The following is a 16,347-nucleotide window of genomic DNA, read 5'->3' as shown; positions in this document are numbered from 1 at the left end:
TTTTTTTTTTTTAATTCTTTATTCTTTTTTATTTCTTACATCAAGTGAAATATATGTAATACATACAATTTTAATAAACACTTGAAATTTCAAACAATTACTCTTATATTGTAAAGTAAAGAAATCCCTTTTATCAGAATTTTTATATCAGAATATCCTTTCAAAAGTTTACCCTCCCTAGCCCCCCTATATACTCTATCCATGTGCTATGATATCTGATCATTAGAGAAATTAGTCAATGGTCCCCAGATTTTATTAAACTTATGAATATACCCTTGTTGTAACGCCATCACTTTTTCTATTTTGTAAATATGACAAATTGAGTTCCACCAAAAAGTGTAATTTAACTTAGTGTAATCTTTCCAGTTTTGAGTAATTTGCTGAATGGCGACCCCTGTCAATATTAATAAGAGTTTATTATTGTTTGCAGAAATCGGACTTTGAGTTCTCATTGCTGTTCCAAATAATATTGTATCGTATGAGAGTCCAACATGATTTTCTAATAAATTATTAATTTGGGGCCAAATTATTTTCCAGAAAGCATTAATACAGGGACAAAAGAATATTAAATGATCTAATGTCCCCACTTCTATCTTACAATGCCAGCATCTATTAGATCTATTACTATCTACTTTTTGTAATCGCCTGATTTTTTTTGATTCAAGCAACATCCTTTTTAAATAGCTGGAATGAGTGGGCATGGAAAAGCAAATCATGAGCTATCACTAGTCAGTTGAGAGATGAAGGGAAGGGTAAAATGAAGGGTTTTGTTTGGTCTTCAATTTTTCCAGGATTATAGTGAGCAGAAATTTTATAAGAAAATGCATACAATAATCTTCATCAGCAATAGTGAAAAAAGTTGCAATAAGAACTTGAAATGTTAATTTTAAAACATTATTTCAACTATATTAACTTGTAAAGCAAAAGCACTTTGATATCTAATAATGTCACTAAATTTTATTAAAATTAGAGATGTGCAGTTAGGAACTTTTTATTGAACTTGCAATGAATCGCCAACAACTAAGGGCTCCTTTTACTAAGCCGCGTTAGGGCATTAATGCACAGAATAGCGTGCGCTAAATTGCCACACGTGCTAGACGCTAACGCCAGCATGGAGCTGGCGTTAGTTCTAGCCACGTAGCGCGGGTTTAGCATGCGCTAAAATGTGTGCGCTAGAAATGCTAGCGCAGCTTAGTAAAAGGAGCCCTAAATGTCCGTTTTGATGGGCCATTTACAAGAGTATGTGGAAACAGTAGATGTCGTAACCTGAGATAGCATGGCAAGCCCAACAAGCTTAGCTGCACCATGCAATTTCACACCTTTAGCTCATGTGCATATTACACAACAGGATGCCAGAGATGCCCTTTTTTGGTGTCAGGTCAAAAGCACGCCAGGACAAAGATGCGCGCAGACAATTGAGCACAGCGCGGAGGTGCGCGCTGCAGAAAATTACTGTTTTTAGGGCTCCGACGGGGGGAGGGGGCGTGGGGGGGGAACCCCCATACTTTACTTAATAGAGATCATGCCGCGTTGTGGGGGCGTTGTGGGGGGTTTGGGGGGCTGTAACCCCCCACATTTTACTGAAAACTTCACTTTTTCCCTGTTTTTAGGGAAAAAGTTAAGTTTACAGTAAAATGTGGAGGGTTACAACCCCCCAAACCCCCCACAACGCCGGCGCGATCTCTATTAAGTAAACTGGGGGAGCTCCCCAACAAAACCCCCCGTCGGAGCCCCTAAAAACTGTAATTTTCTTCGGCGCACGCCTCCATCTTGCGCTCAGTTGTCGGCGCGCGCCTTTGTCTTTCGCGGGGTTGTCTATGAACCCCCTTTTTTTACCACTGCTTGTATACGCATATAAATAATGCCTGTATTTGAGACTTGATTTCTGGCCAAAGCGAGGCTGGGTCAAATGTAAAACAGAATGGCTATTGTAGCAAAAAAGGCACTCTTGTAAGTCATAAAAAAATGAAAAAAATTGGATAGTTAAGAAATTTGCACCCAAAAAACGGCCAAAATTTATATAAAGCACTAATGTTTCATTGTGTAATTATATCTTTACTTCCAATTGACTGCAAAGCCTCTTAATGCAAATCCTATGTGCAAGTCATGTGCTATGACTGCTGGTACAGTTATGACTTGAATCGAAATACAGGTTAAGAGCAATGAAGAGTCAAAGTAGACATTAAATTTCTTTTATAACATTTTTTGCCTACTTTGCTTTCTCATAAAAGGGAAGGTAAACTAATATTCCATTCCAAACTTTGCACACAAAGTTAGATGGGTTGTATTAATCTACAAAATTTCAGTTCTCTTGGAGGTTTTGTGGGCTGTAGTGGCTGGACAAAGTTGCCATTTTGTGTTACACAGAGCACAGTACTCAGAGTGACCTACATTTGACAGCCTCTAGGTCTCAAACTAATAGAGATGGTTTTATTTGAGGCCATAGGGAACATCCACATAAAATTTTATTCAATTTGCAGGAGGTCGAGTGGGGATAATTTTCAATATTGGACCACTTGATATGGAATGACCCAGAAAGATATCAATATTCATTTAAAATCCAACAATTCCATAAACAAAAACATAGAAATACTTCTTAATTAAAAACGTCAATCTCTAAATGGTCACCTCTCTTTTTTTTTCCCCCCCCCCCAACTGGTGGGGTAGGCTGGAAACCATTAAAATGATGCTGCCCCTAGAGTTATTTTGTAGGGGAACTGGGAAAGAGATTCAGTTGTCTCGTATTTCTCCTCAGGTTATTATGGTCTTTGTGTAAAATGTGATTAAAAAGTTTCAAAATATATACTTTTGAAAAAATGCAGTTTACATGGCTCCATGGTGCCATAGAAGGCAGGTCTTTTTAAATTTTTAAATTGAATGAGAGCTCTGGAATAGGAGATCATAGGTGAGGGTGATGGGGAATAGACCTGGGAGTAATTTAAGGAAATATTTCTTTATAGCCTCCTAATGGAGGTGGACAAGATGAGAACAAAAGACATGAGACAAGCACAGATTATCTCTGAAGGAAGGTATGGAGCTTAATAATGGGGGAGGGAGGATTTATGGAGGTTAATGGTTGGGGTAGATGGGAAGAATAGATAGGCCTTGTGGTCTGAATCTATTATTTTCTGTTTCGTTTGTAATCGGAATTATTGCTATTTTATTTGTGACAAATGTTTAATGTTTTCAATTAAAAGAACATGCCAGAAATGAAAATCAAACTAAAACCAGCAAGGAAGCTGTAGCACTTAGTAGTAATTATGTTGTCATTTTTAACAGCCAAAATACTATTGTAATTTCCTTCATGTTGTTTTGTAACTTTTGAGTCTAATTCAATTTATGGAATTTTTGATTGCTAAAGAAATCCACTAGTTTCTAATGCTTAACCCTATGACTAGAGAATAACATGGTGGCTGTTACCTGCGGCTAGCCGCGGGGAGCCATGGGTAACCTGCCAAAACAGGGAGCAAAAAAATAGTGGTCACTGCGGGGACGGAGACAAGGCCATTCACCGCCCCATGGAGTTGTGAATGGTCTTGTTTCCACAGTGAAGGGAACACGTGCTGTCACGGATTGCACGGTCCAGCAGCCCCCTCCTGTCCGATCACCGCGTCCTGCCATCTCCCTCCCTCACCTTTTATGCCGGACACAGGAGGGAGTATACAGATATAGAGGGGAGATATTTAGAAATGGGGAAAATAGGAACACAGAAGGGAGATGGTTTGTGCGGATGGGATCAGATGGTTTACGGGACCGAGCTCGGGACAAATTTTTCCCCTATTTCATTCTCTACAGAAGACCTTAACCAGTTGTTCTAAACCATTGTGCAACTCTTCATAAAGTGAGTGTCTATCTCTCTATCTTCTTTTATTCTTGTGTAATCTTGATTCTCCAATTATGGGCTAAAGTATAATGTTTATTTCCTTTTCATCTTTAATATATTTGATCTTATTTCATATTACTGTTCTGCATTTTTCCGAATGTATGTGATAAAAGTTTTTCATAAATAAAAAACATTAAAATAAAACAGCCTAAATACTTATGGTTGTTAATGTCACTTAAATGTTTTAATCCATGTTATCATGTTTCTGCTTTAAGGAGAGTGCAAACAGAGAATAATCCAAGATATAAATTTAAGTTAAACTTCCACAGAAATGGTAATATTTTTTTTAACTTATTTTACAGAAGTCAAGGAAAGACAGAGGTGAGTAATATCTTGATATTACATTTGTAACATAGGGCCCCTTTTATTTAGTTAGTTACCCCCTCTGCCCTCCCCCTTTACAAAACCATAGCACGGATTTTAGCGCCGGTCGAAACGGTAACAGCTGTGACTCTCAAAGGAATTCTATGAACATCGGAGCTGTTACCACCATGTCCGATGGTTTTGTAGAAAGTGGGGGGGGGGGGCAGTTATTTATTTAATTCATTTTCTATCCTGTCCTCCTCAAAGAGCTCAGGACGGCTTGCATGCGCACTTACCTGCGTACTTCCGTGATCTCTGATCTGTGATCAGTAGGTCCGTGGCCAGCAGGAGTGCAGATGCGGCGGCCAGACAACTCGGAGAAACACAGCACAGCCGGCGACTCCCGCCCTCACTCACCGCCAAAACCACCACCGCCAAAGCCTCCTCCTTCTGGCCTGCTCACCCGCATTTAAATTAAGAGAAAAGCACTGCACCGCGCTAACGCTGGCCTCACCGTCTTCTGTCCACTGTGGGCCGCCCTCTCTTGACTACTTCCTGTTTCCGCTAGGGTTGGCTGCAGTGGATAGAAGATGCCGAAGCCAGCAGTAGTGCGGTGCAGCACTTTTCTATCAATTTCAACTCGGCGGCTGGGAAGGGGTCGGCGGAAAATGCTGCTGCTGCACAAGGAAGGCCGGGAAATGCTGCTGCTGCACAGGGAAGTGTGAGTGTGGGAGGGAAATGCTGATGCTGCACAGGGAAGTGTGTGTGTGGTGGAGAAATGCTCTTCTGCACAGGGAAGGCCGGGAGATGCTGCTGCTGCACAGGGAAGTGTGTGTGTGTGTGTGTGTGTGTGTGGAGAAAATGCTGCTTCTGCACAGGGAAGGTAGGGAAATGCTGCTGCTGCACAGGGAAGGTAGGAAAATGCTGCTGCTGCACAGGGAAGTGTGTGTGTGTGTGTGTGGAAATGATGCTTCTGCACAGGGAAGGCCGGGAAATGCTGCTGCTGCTGCACAAGGTAGTGTGTGTGTGGGGGGGCAGGACCGCGGGAAGGGAAGGGGGGTAAGGGAAATGCTACTGCTGCACAGGGAAGTGGGGGAGGGAATGCTGCTGCTGTGGCTGCTGCACAGGGAAGTGGGAGGGATCAAAATGCTGCTGTACAGGGAAGTAGGGTGGGGGGAAATGCTGCTGCACAGGGACATGGAGGGAGAGGGGATGCTGCTGTGGCTGCTGCACAGGGAAGTGTGGGGGGGGGGAAAGAAAGATAGACAGCTAATTTTAGCCCATTAATGTAATGGGCTAAAATGCTAGTACACTATATACAGTTAACAGGTTACAATTTGCCATAGTTACAGTACAAGCTTTTCTGATACAAATTTTTATCCTAACTCGGCACATACTAGGGATCTAGTACCAATTTTACTAAAGCTTAGCCTTTAGTGTGTACTGTGTGACTCATAGGTATAAATAGTTTGTGCAGCATTTTGTGCATGCAAAGTTTTACCATATGTATTATAAACAGTTAAAAATTGTGTTATGGTAGTCACCCAGCCGTTGAACTGTTGTAATCCTCTTTAAGGATAAAACTCTCTCTTTTAAAAAAGGCAAAGATTTTCTTAAATTTTAAACTTCTTTTTGTGGATTATGATGAGGAATGAGCAGAATATTTATTGGCTTGTAAAGTAAAATGGTTTAGAGAGGCACAATAGACTACTGCTAAGCTAGTAAGAGCCTTCTATGACATCTGCACAGGTACACTTCCCCCCTCCTTATTCGTGGTTTCACCAATCGCGGTTTCGGTTATTCACAGTTTTTTATTTGCAGGCTCCGCCCCCCAAAAATGACACCAGAGAAAATTTCTGCTTCCAGTGTTGTCCAGAGAAAATCGCTGCACTTTCTTCACAGGAACAGGTCAGGTTATTCACAGTTTTAGCATATTCTCTAGGGTTTTTAACAGAAAACTGTGAATAACATATGAAAAGTTTATTAGAAACATAGAACCATAGAAAGATGACGGCAGAAAAGGGCTATAGCCCATCAAGTCTGCCCACTCTACTGATCCACCCATTAAGTCTTAGTGCTAGTGACCTAGTTCCTTAACTCGACCCTCGTAGGGATCCCACGTGGATGTCCCATTTCCCTAGCAACAGCAGCAGATGAATCCAGAGACCAATGGGATAGCCCACATCTACCAGCAGGCGGAGATAGAGAAACTGATTAACAGGTGGTCCTATTGGCTGGCACTCCTCCTGTTTATCCAGTATTCTCTATCTCCCAGCAGGAAAAGGTTGCTATTCAACTAGCTCCTGAATTCTGGCTGTGGCTGGAACTTTATTTTCTCCTGTTGAGGTTTCTCTTCAGTGAGACTGCCATTCTGTTTCTCCTGTTGAGGTTTCTCTTCAATGAGCTGGCAATGCTATTTCTCCTGTTGAGATTTTCTCTTCAGTGAGACAGGGGTGTCCGGCTGAATGGTGCCGGCTTTAGGGGTTACACCGGGGCCCCCCCCCCCAGGTCCCTGCCTCACCCTCCCTCCAGTGATAGAGGGTCTGACTGGGTCTCAATATTTTTCTTCTTTCCCTTCTCTGTAAAAAAAAAAAAGAGACCACAGTTCCTCCATTCTGCCTGGTTACTGCTGATCAACCAGATTTAACTGGCTTCAACCGGCCCTAACAATAAGCTTGTGAGTATGTCTGTTGAACTTCAGGTTCTGTTTGGGAGTCTTAGTAATGTGGGTTCGGTCAACGTACGTTTAAGGCATGGATATTTTATTGAGGCTAAGTTTTATGACTAGAAATCCGTGGAGGGAGCCGGGACTTCCCGCCCTTTGCATGCACGCGCTTGGTTTCCTTTTTGGTTACAGCGCAGCAGTAGCGGTGCAATTTCATGCTCGCACTTGTTCTCATTGTTGGGTTTCAGTGCAGCAATAGTAGTCCTGTTTATTCTGAGGCTCTCTTTCATCGGTGTTTGTCATGGCCATGTGCAGCTGATTGTGCAGGTGCCGGTTTATAGCAGCATGAGATGGGACATGTTTTTTCCGGCGCTGTGGGCCGTTCTTCTGGTTATTCCCTGAGTCTGATTTTATTTCTATGCAAGCCGCAGCAGGGTAAATTTTGCGGGGCTTGAATCCGACTATGTTTCTAGGAGCGTTGATGCAGCGGCCACGTGTCAGTGAGAATCAGGCGTGCGCTTGGGTCTCCAGCAATGGCAAGAGAGCTGCAGCGTTCCGGTAGTTTATTTCCAGCTGACTTTGGTCAGGGTATGCCGGGGCTTCTCTCCTTTCCGGTTCAGACAAGTTGTATGTGTTTCACCAGCTTTGGGACAAGCTTGGGCAGCTTTATATGTCTATGTCTGTGTTCCTGCTATACTCCCTTGAAGGAAGCTGCTTGTTTAATCGGACTCTGGGGTTAGCACTCAAGGGGTTTACCAGAGAGACTCTGACCTGTGCTAGGTCACCCAGTCTCGGTTTGTCTCCGGACTGTGGCGACATAAGGCAACTCACGGCACGGTGAGATCAGCAGTAAGATAGTGCCCTGTATTTCACACAGGCATCTCATTGTCTCTCTTGGGGTCCCTGCAGATTGAGCCTTTGTCTGTTGGTAACTGTCCTTATTTGGGCCTCTGTGCTGAGCTGCATGTGTCTAGTAGTGGCACAGGATATATATGCCTAAAGCTAGTACAAACAGTTTCCAAGTTCGGGCTGTCTCTATGGGCATAATGACACTGTGCATCTTCCTGCGGCCAGGACTCTCTTTCTCTATTTCTGAGGGGGCCTGGACTTCAGATTTCCATGCTTATCACGCTGGTTTCTCCTGTCACCATTTTCTCATGGCACATGCTAGATGGGCCCCCCGACAAGACAGGAAGGGCTGTACAGCTCCTTTTAACCAGGAGCCAGTTACCTATTCTGTCAAACCCGCGGAGGATCACGCGCTATGTGGCTGTTAGCCTCATCCCTGAAGCTCTCATTAGCGATGTGAGCTTTGTCTGATACCTGTAAGGATGCTGTTGTTTTCCACAGGGCGGTAGATGCAACATCTTGATTGAGTCTAGTACGTATTCACTTTAAAGGACATCCGTATTTCGCTCATGTTGCATGGGGTTAGAACTGTTTTCATGGTTCCAGTATATTCCTCTTTACATTGTGAAACTTGATTTTTCCTAGGAGAATCTTCTTGCAGATCCTACAGTCTCATCATGCCATTCCCTGACCTTCTGCACTTCATTCTGAGGTGATCTTGACTTCTTCCAAAGACTCTTCAGGCTTTCTCATGAGGGAGAAGACACTATAATGTCAGGTCAGGGGGCTGTGAAGATTTTTCAGGATGCTTGCATCTTTGCATCCTCCTCAGGTTTCCAGTTCGTTCTTGGAGTCTCTATGTTTTGTGTTTCCCTTTTCTCGGGGTTACACATTTCTGCAGACAACCTGGGAGTATGTTTACATTTTCTATATGGACTCCGAATTGGCACTTGGTTTGCCTGCCTCTCTTGGAGTGGCACTTTCGGTTTTGGCACATGCCATTTCGCCTACCCAAGGCTTCACGAACGTTTTAGGTGATGTTGGCGGTGGTACCGTTTTGGCGCTACCAGGCGATTCATCTAATTTCTTCTTGACTGCCTGCTTGATTCAGACGACTTCCAGTCGGGCCATTTGACTGACACGAAAAGGGTGATATCTTTTTCTCAGTTCTTTACACGTGCATCTTCGAATTTGCACAGCGCTCTTTTCTCCTGTACTATTTATAGGTATATTGGGGTGATGTTTTTATTCATATAGGAGAGACATGTGTTTCTTTCCGGAGACTTGGGCGTGGGGTCTCGGTCTCAGATTGATATTCTTCTTCGCTTACCATGACCAAGAATATGGGATTCTGTACAGTTTCTGGGATCCATATTGCTGACTCCACTGGGGACTTCGGCTTGCTTTCCCCTTCTTACGCTACAGCATTCGCTTTTGTTCCGGTAGTTCCCGGTATCTCAGGGCTCCAATTATTTGGTATGCTCCTCCTGCATCGCTCTGTATGATTTGGTGGCTCAGCGCGATTTCTCTTTTCAAGGCATGCATCGGTCTTTGCTGGACTATCTCATGACCACCGACCATCCCGGGCTGTCGGGTTGGGGGGCTCGGTGGCTTCCATCCTCAGCTCCAGGAGTCTGGTCTTCAGAGGTGACTCAGTACTTGTTCATTCTTCTACTCTTGAGCAGGGTCAGGCTACCTTTCTGGAGCTTCAGATCATTCTTCCGGATTGCTGTTGAAGGTCCTTTTGGTCAGTATTAGGATGGGGGTATTTCTCTACAGCTTGGGCAGTAGGTGTTGTACTCATTGGCAGGTGAAGTTGTTCTGCTTCAATGGGTCGACTCTCATCTTCGTCTTCTGTTGGCAGATCCTTTTATGGATCAGGATAAGAGTTTGGATAGACTTTCTCTCCGCGGAATCTGAGCATGGCCCATTTATTGTATGTTACAGTGTACAGCGCTGTGTACGCTCTGGAAAGTATGCATATTAGTAATAGTGTAATCTTCTGCATCCTGGATATTGAGATTTTTGGCTCAGGCGTTCTGGCTCTTTTTATAGACGTGAGATCTCCTTGACCTAGACCTCATAGCCTCGTCTCTCAATTCTAAGCTTCCTAGCTTCTTCGGCGGGCCCAGGGAGTGGGAGTTAGAGGGGGTAGCTTCATGGCTCCTTTCTCGCTTCTGCCTTCTCTTTTTCAGTTTTTTCCGCTGGCTGATGATGACTTGCATTTGCCATCTTGAGCTCGCTTTCCGGGCATAGTATTTGTAGAATCTCTGGATTGACGGCGCCATCCTTACTTTGCGGATTTGATGAGTCTTTCGACAGCTGGACTAAGAAGTTTCCTGGTATCTCCGGCTTTGCTCGCCTAGGGTCCGATCAACATTGATATTTGTACTACTTTAGTATTACGACCTAGTTTTTTTGAAAAATCTTGGCTGACGTGTAAGGGTTATGCGAAGCAGGTTGTTTCTTCTCTTATCCAGGTGCTACGGACGTCTTCTCCTGTGGCTTCTGCTTCCTTTTGGAGGTTTTTCCTTTCTTGGGTGCTTCTTAACGTTTGAACCACTCCAGAGTTCCTTTTTGGCACAGGTGTATTGCCGAGGGCTTAGCGTTCAATTCCCTTCAGCTTCTAGTGCCATTCTTGGCTTGTTACAAGGGCTAGGTATATTGCTCTTCGCTTACTTCTCAGCTTCATGTAGTTCAGTTCCTAAACAGAGTATGGTATATTCATGCGCCTCTTAGAAAGCCCGGTTTGGAGTACAATCTTCACGTACTTCTTCTGAGTTTACCAAAGGCTTCATTTCATCCTTGTCTTTTGGGACTCTAAAGGGCTGTGCCGTTGAACATGGGGTTTCTTGTGGCCATGGCTTCAGCTCTGCAGTTTTCTATGTTGCAGGCCTTGTTCAACGGGGATTCCTATTTCTGATTTCCGAAATATGGGGTATCAGTTCGGATGGTACCACTATTTCTTTCTAGGGGGGTGTCATCCTTTCTTTTATGTCATGCTCGCTTTTCCTTCCTTCTTCCTGGGAGGAGAAATTGGGAGCAGTGCTTTTATTCACTGCATTTTTTGATACGTACGTAGCGTTCTCCGTGAGCTCGGTTTCTAACAACTTTTAGTTGTTTATATCTCCTTTTTGTATTCTTCAAGGGACGCCTCAAACGTATGGCGGCGTCCGAAGCCTCCATCGCTCGATGGGTCCAGGAGGACATTCTTTATGCTTGCTTGCTGGCAGGGAAGCGGTTGGCGAAAGAACTTCATGACCATTCCACTGGAGCGATGGCTACTTCTTGGGCTCGGCCCAGAGGTTTTTTCCTTGGAGGAGATTTGTCTCGCGGCTAATTGGTCTTCCGAAAGTGCTTTCTCTCTGCATTTCTGCTTGGATGTGGGGGCGCATGCGGTAGGGGCGTTTTGTGCTTTGGTTGTTGCGGAGGCGGCGTTTGCTTCCCACCCAGATTGAGGATTGCTTTGCTACATCCCATTGGTCTCTGGATTCATCTGCTGCTGTTGCTAGGGAAGGAAAAATTATGTTCTTACCTGTTAATTTTCTTTCCCTTAGACGCAGCAGATGAATCCAGAGCCCCACCCTTTCTGGATAATGTCTCTCGGTTTTTTCTTTTGCAACTTTCGCAGTTTGTTATTATGGCAGGTTGTTTTCTGTATTATTGCATTTTGAGATTTGTTATGGGAAAGAAGTTTTTTCCATGCTATGCCTATTGATGGGTACGGATGCTTGGGCAAGGAGCTATACTGGATAAACAGGAGGAGTGCCAGCCAATAGGACCACCTGTTAATCAGTTTCTCTATCTCCGCCTGCTGGTAGATGTGGGCTATCCCATTGGTCTCTGGATTCATCTGCTGCGTCTAAGGGAAAGAAAATTAACAGGTAAGAACATAATTTTTCCTTATTCTTAAAGTCAAGAACGCTGGTGGCCTTGATCACCTGCAGTGGAAGCTTGTTCCAGAGATCTACTACCCTTTCTGTGAAGAAATACTTCCTGGTGTCACCATTAAATTTCACGGATTTTCTGTATTCGCTGAGTTGTTTTTCCCCTATCACCGTGAATACGGAGGGAGAAGTGTACTTATTTATTCACTGTTATTAAGAGATAATTTTATAAAACTTTTTACACGTGTAAAATTGTACATCTGTATATATGTAAAAAAGGTGTTTGCCTATTTTATACATTCAGGGCTTGATTTTATATATAGCACCCAAAATATCGGTGCTGAGTAGACCTGGTACGCGTACCTATTATAAAATTGTGCTTGGCGCCTGTGTGTGTCACATGACGTAGGCACACCAATTTAGGCATAAGTTTTAGGACCACCCATAATCTGCCCCAGCTGTGCTTCCTTTTCAGTTTTAGATACTGAAACTGGTACCACACTTTTTATAGAATTGCGCTTTCTGAGTTGTGTACTTACCTTTAATTATTTCCAATTAGCTCAGTGGTTAAAGGCACTGCTTCCATCTTCCAAAGGTCAGGAATTCAAATTCAAACACACACACCCCTCTCCAATACCTTCACCTCTCCTCCCCCGATCTCTCCTTTCCTCCACCCCAATCCAATACTTCCTTCCTTCCCACTTACCCCTCCCCTCTCGACACCCTCCCGTAATTGATAATTGATACTTGTCATTTACCACTCTTTATCCTCGCCATACAAGTAACTATCTTTGCATAGTAAACTGCTACAACTGCATTATCCAGTCTCTTGCACTGTATCTTATTCTTTAAGTCTCTCACACCGCATTTCACTGTATAAATATCTCTGCTGTAGATGAACAGACTCCTGCACTGTAATTCTGCTTTGTTTTTCCGCTGTATTAACACCTATGCTAAATATGTACAGTCCCCTGCATTGTAAATTGCTCTCAACTGCATAGTACATTCCCTTACATTGTATCTTCGCTGTATATGTACAGTCTCTTACATTGTAAACCGCTCTGAACTGTTTGTGGTATTGCGGTATACAAAAATAAAATTATTATTATTATTATTATTTGCTCTCATAAGAGAGTATGGATTGTGGACTTTGCCATTTACATTTGCAGGGTCCAGAGGGAAACTTATTTTTACCCTGAGATGGTTTATGATGTCCTAAGGTATTATCTCACATGGCAGAAACCCATACCTTAAAGAACCACTGTGGCTCAGTGGTTAAAGGCACTGCTTCCATCTTCCAAAGGTCATGGGTTCAAATCCCAAGTATGGTCAGATACCCCAGCACATATTCCTATTCTTTAGTGGCATTCTGCCATCTAGGTGAATATTGATGATGTCACAGTGATATCAAGATTGTGCATCAGACACATCCATTTGCTCTGAACTACTGCAGCCATTGTGTTAGTATTTCCTTTTATGTTCTTAACCTGTTGGAGAATAGAAACATAGACATAGAAACATAGAAAAAGATGGCAGATAAGGGCCGCGGCCCATCTAGTCTGCCCACCCTAATGACCCTCCTCTATTTAACTCTGTGTAGAGATCCCACGTGACGATCCCATTTCTTCTTAAAATCAGGCACGCTGCTTGCTTCGATCATCTGAAGTGGAAGTTTATTCCAGCGATCAACCACTCTTTTGGTGAAAAAGTATTTCCTGGTGTTGCCGTGCAATTTACCGCCCCTGATTCTCCATGGATGTCCTCTTGTCGCTGTCGGACCTTTGAAAAAGAAGATATCCTCTTCTACCTCGATACGGCCCTTGAGGTATTTGAACGTCTCGATCATGTCTCCCCTCTCTCTGCGTTCCTCGAGTGAGTATAGGTGTAATTTATCCAGCCGTTCCTCGTACGGGAGATCCTTGAGTCCCGAGACCATCTGGGTGGCCATCCGCTGGACTGACTCAAGTCTCAGTACATCCTTGCGGTAATGAGGCCTCCAGAATTGTACGCAGTCCTCCAATATATATATATATTTTTTTCATGTGCTTTGCTTGAGTAATGTATTATTAAACATCTTTTTCTATCATTATCAAATATAAGTCCTCTTTACCCCCAAAATAGAAGCTTTAGCATGCAATATTTTTTTTATGTGCTTTGCTTAAGTAATGCATTATTAAACATAAAAAAATAGAAGCCCCATTTACCTATATGAGGACGCTTCAAGAACACCTAAGTGATGCCTAAGTCACGTCCACCTAACTGAAGCCTATCTAGCGCCCAACTCACACTCAGAAGTAGACCTGCTTTTGCAAGCAGTCCTCTTACAAAAAAAGAGGATTTAGTATGATATATAAATATATATATATATATATATATTTTTTTTTTTCCCATGTACTTTGATGAACATAGAGGCCAAAGGAGGAATTGGACAAGTGTTGAAGGTACATGTTTGATATTTATCCTAGAGAAATGACTGCTTGTAAATTAAGAGGATATAAGCTTGGCTTTGGAATTGACATGAGGTTTACTATCTGAGTGTGTGATGCAATGGTTAGAGCTACAGCCTTAGCACCCTGGCTTTGTTGGTTCGAATCCCACTCTGCTCCCTGTGACAGAAGCAAAATTTTAAAAAGGAATTAAAAGATAAATAAAATATAATAGTGGTGCCAGCATTTCACTGCATACAATTTTAATGAAAACCAGCATAAAATCACCATTCTAATAATGTCATAATAATGAGAAGCGATAACATTATAGACATTGTGAAGATGTTTATGCGATGCCTGAAAGGCTTTCTATAAAGGACGTCTAACTATTTAGATGCGTCTAGACTTGCCCAGCGGTGCTGAGCGTGATTCTCTATAGTACGTCTATGCATTATAGAATCCTGCTCAGCATTCTACTGCTGGATGTCTAAACGCCTAAATTTTAGATGTCCTTTACAGAATCTGGTCCTTTACAGAATCTGGCCCTAAAAGTATATCCTTCAAGGCAGGGGTGCCCAAAAGGTTGATCGCGATCGACCAGTAGATCACGAAGGCAACGCAAGTCGATCGTGGAGGCCATCCCGGGCTCTGTGATAGACTCGCGTAGCCTTCGCATTCTACCTGCTTCCCGACGCGGTAAACAGAAGCACCGAGCTGACAACCTCCCCCCTCCCCCCCCCCCCCCCCCGACATCAGTTCTGACATCGGAGAGGAAGTTCCGGCCCAACCAATCGTCAGAATTGATGTCGGGTGGAAGGCTGGTTGGCCTGGCGCTTCTGTTTACCACCTCAGGAAGCAGGTAGAGCTGAAAACTGGTGGCAGGCAGCTTGGGGGCCTGTTCTCCGATGACAGTGGTGGTGGCTTGGGGGAGGGCAGGAACATAAGCATAAGAACATAAGCAATGCCTCCGCTGGGTCAGACCCGAGGTCCATCGTGCCCAACAGTCTGCGCACGCAGCGGCCTAACAGGTCCAGGACCTGTGCAGTAATCCTCTATCTATACCCCTCTATTCCCTTTTCCAGCAGGAAGTTGTCCAATCCTTTCTTAAACTCCAGTACCGTATTCTGCCCTATTACGTCCTCTGGAAGCGCATTCCAGGTGTCCACCACACGTTGGGTAAAGAAGAACTTCCTGGCATTTGTTTTGAATCTGTCCCCTTACAACTTTTCCGAATGCCCTCTTGTTCTTTTATTCTTTGAAAGTTTGAAGAATTGGTCCTTCTCTACTCTCTCTATGCCCTTCATGATCTTGTAAGTTTCTTTCATATCCCCTCTAAGTCTCCTCTTCTCCAGGGAAAAGAGACATGCGGACGCACCATTGCCCGATAAAACGGCAGGATAACTTCTTTCGCTCTGGTTGTAATACCCTTCTTGATTATGCCTAGCATTCTATTTGTCTTCTTAGCGGCCGCTGCGCACTGTGCCGTCTGCTTCATTGTTATGTCCACCATTACCCCAAGTCCCTTTCTTGGGTACTCTCATTCAATAACATCCCTCCCATCGTATAGTTGTATCTCGGGTTTCAGCTTCCCACATGTAATACTTTACATTTTTCAACATTGAACTTCATCTGCCATCTCGTCGCCCATTCCCCTAGTTTGTTCAAGTCCCTCTGCAATTCTTCACAGTCCTCCTTAGTCCGAGCTCCACGAAATAGTTTGGTGTCGTCCGCGAATTTTATTATCTCACACTTCGTCCCTGTTTCTAGATCATTTATGAATATATTAAATAGTGGCCTGAGCACCGAGTCCTGCGGAACACCACTCGTGACCGTCCTCTAGTCTGAGTAGTGGCCCTTCACCCCTACCCTCTGTTTCCTACCCACCAACCAGTTTCTGATCCATCTATGTACGTCTCCATCCACTCCATGGTTCTTCAGTTTCCGGAGTAGACGTTCATGGGGCACCTTTTCAAAAGCTTTCTGGAAATCCAGGTATATGATGTCTATGGGGGGTCTCCTCTGTCCAACCGTTTGTTAATTCCTTCAAAAAAGTGCAATAAGTTAGTTAGGCACGATCTCCCCTTGCAGAAACCATGTTGGCTGGTTATCACAAGTTCGTTTCTTTCAAAATGTTCATCGATGTTTTCTTTTATCAGTGCTTCCGCTATTTTCCCCGGAACCGAGGACAGACTCACCGGTTTGTAGTTTCCTGGGTCACCTCTTGATCCCTTTTTAAAAATGGGTGTAACGTTGGTTATCTTCCAATCCTCTGGGATCACGCCTGTTTTCAGGGATAGGTTGCAAATTTGCTGCAGTAGTTCCGCTATCTCCTCC

General features: G+C 43.7%; 1 protein-coding gene across 1 annotated transcript in view; it reads left to right on the top strand.

Moving 5' to 3' along the window:
• GTF2F2 (general transcription factor IIF subunit 2) overlaps positions 1 to 16,347 on the top strand; it is a 201,648-nt gene that overhangs the window by 30,679 nt on the left and 154,622 nt on the right. Inside the window, exon 3 of the mRNA XM_033949420.1 lies at positions 4,186 to 4,204. Within this exon, the coding sequence (XP_033805311.1) occupies positions 4,186 to 4,204 (19 nt within the window). The remainder of the gene's footprint in view (positions 1 to 4,185; positions 4,205 to 16,347) is intronic.

This window comes from Geotrypetes seraphini, chromosome 6 (genome assembly GCF_902459505.1).
Source record: "Geotrypetes seraphini chromosome 6, aGeoSer1.1, whole genome shotgun sequence".
Classification (NCBI taxonomy): Eukaryota; Metazoa; Chordata; class Amphibia; order Gymnophiona; family Dermophiidae; genus Geotrypetes; species Geotrypetes seraphini.
Note: the sequence above shows the minus strand (reverse complement) of the source record. Positions and strands in the feature narration are given on the sequence as shown.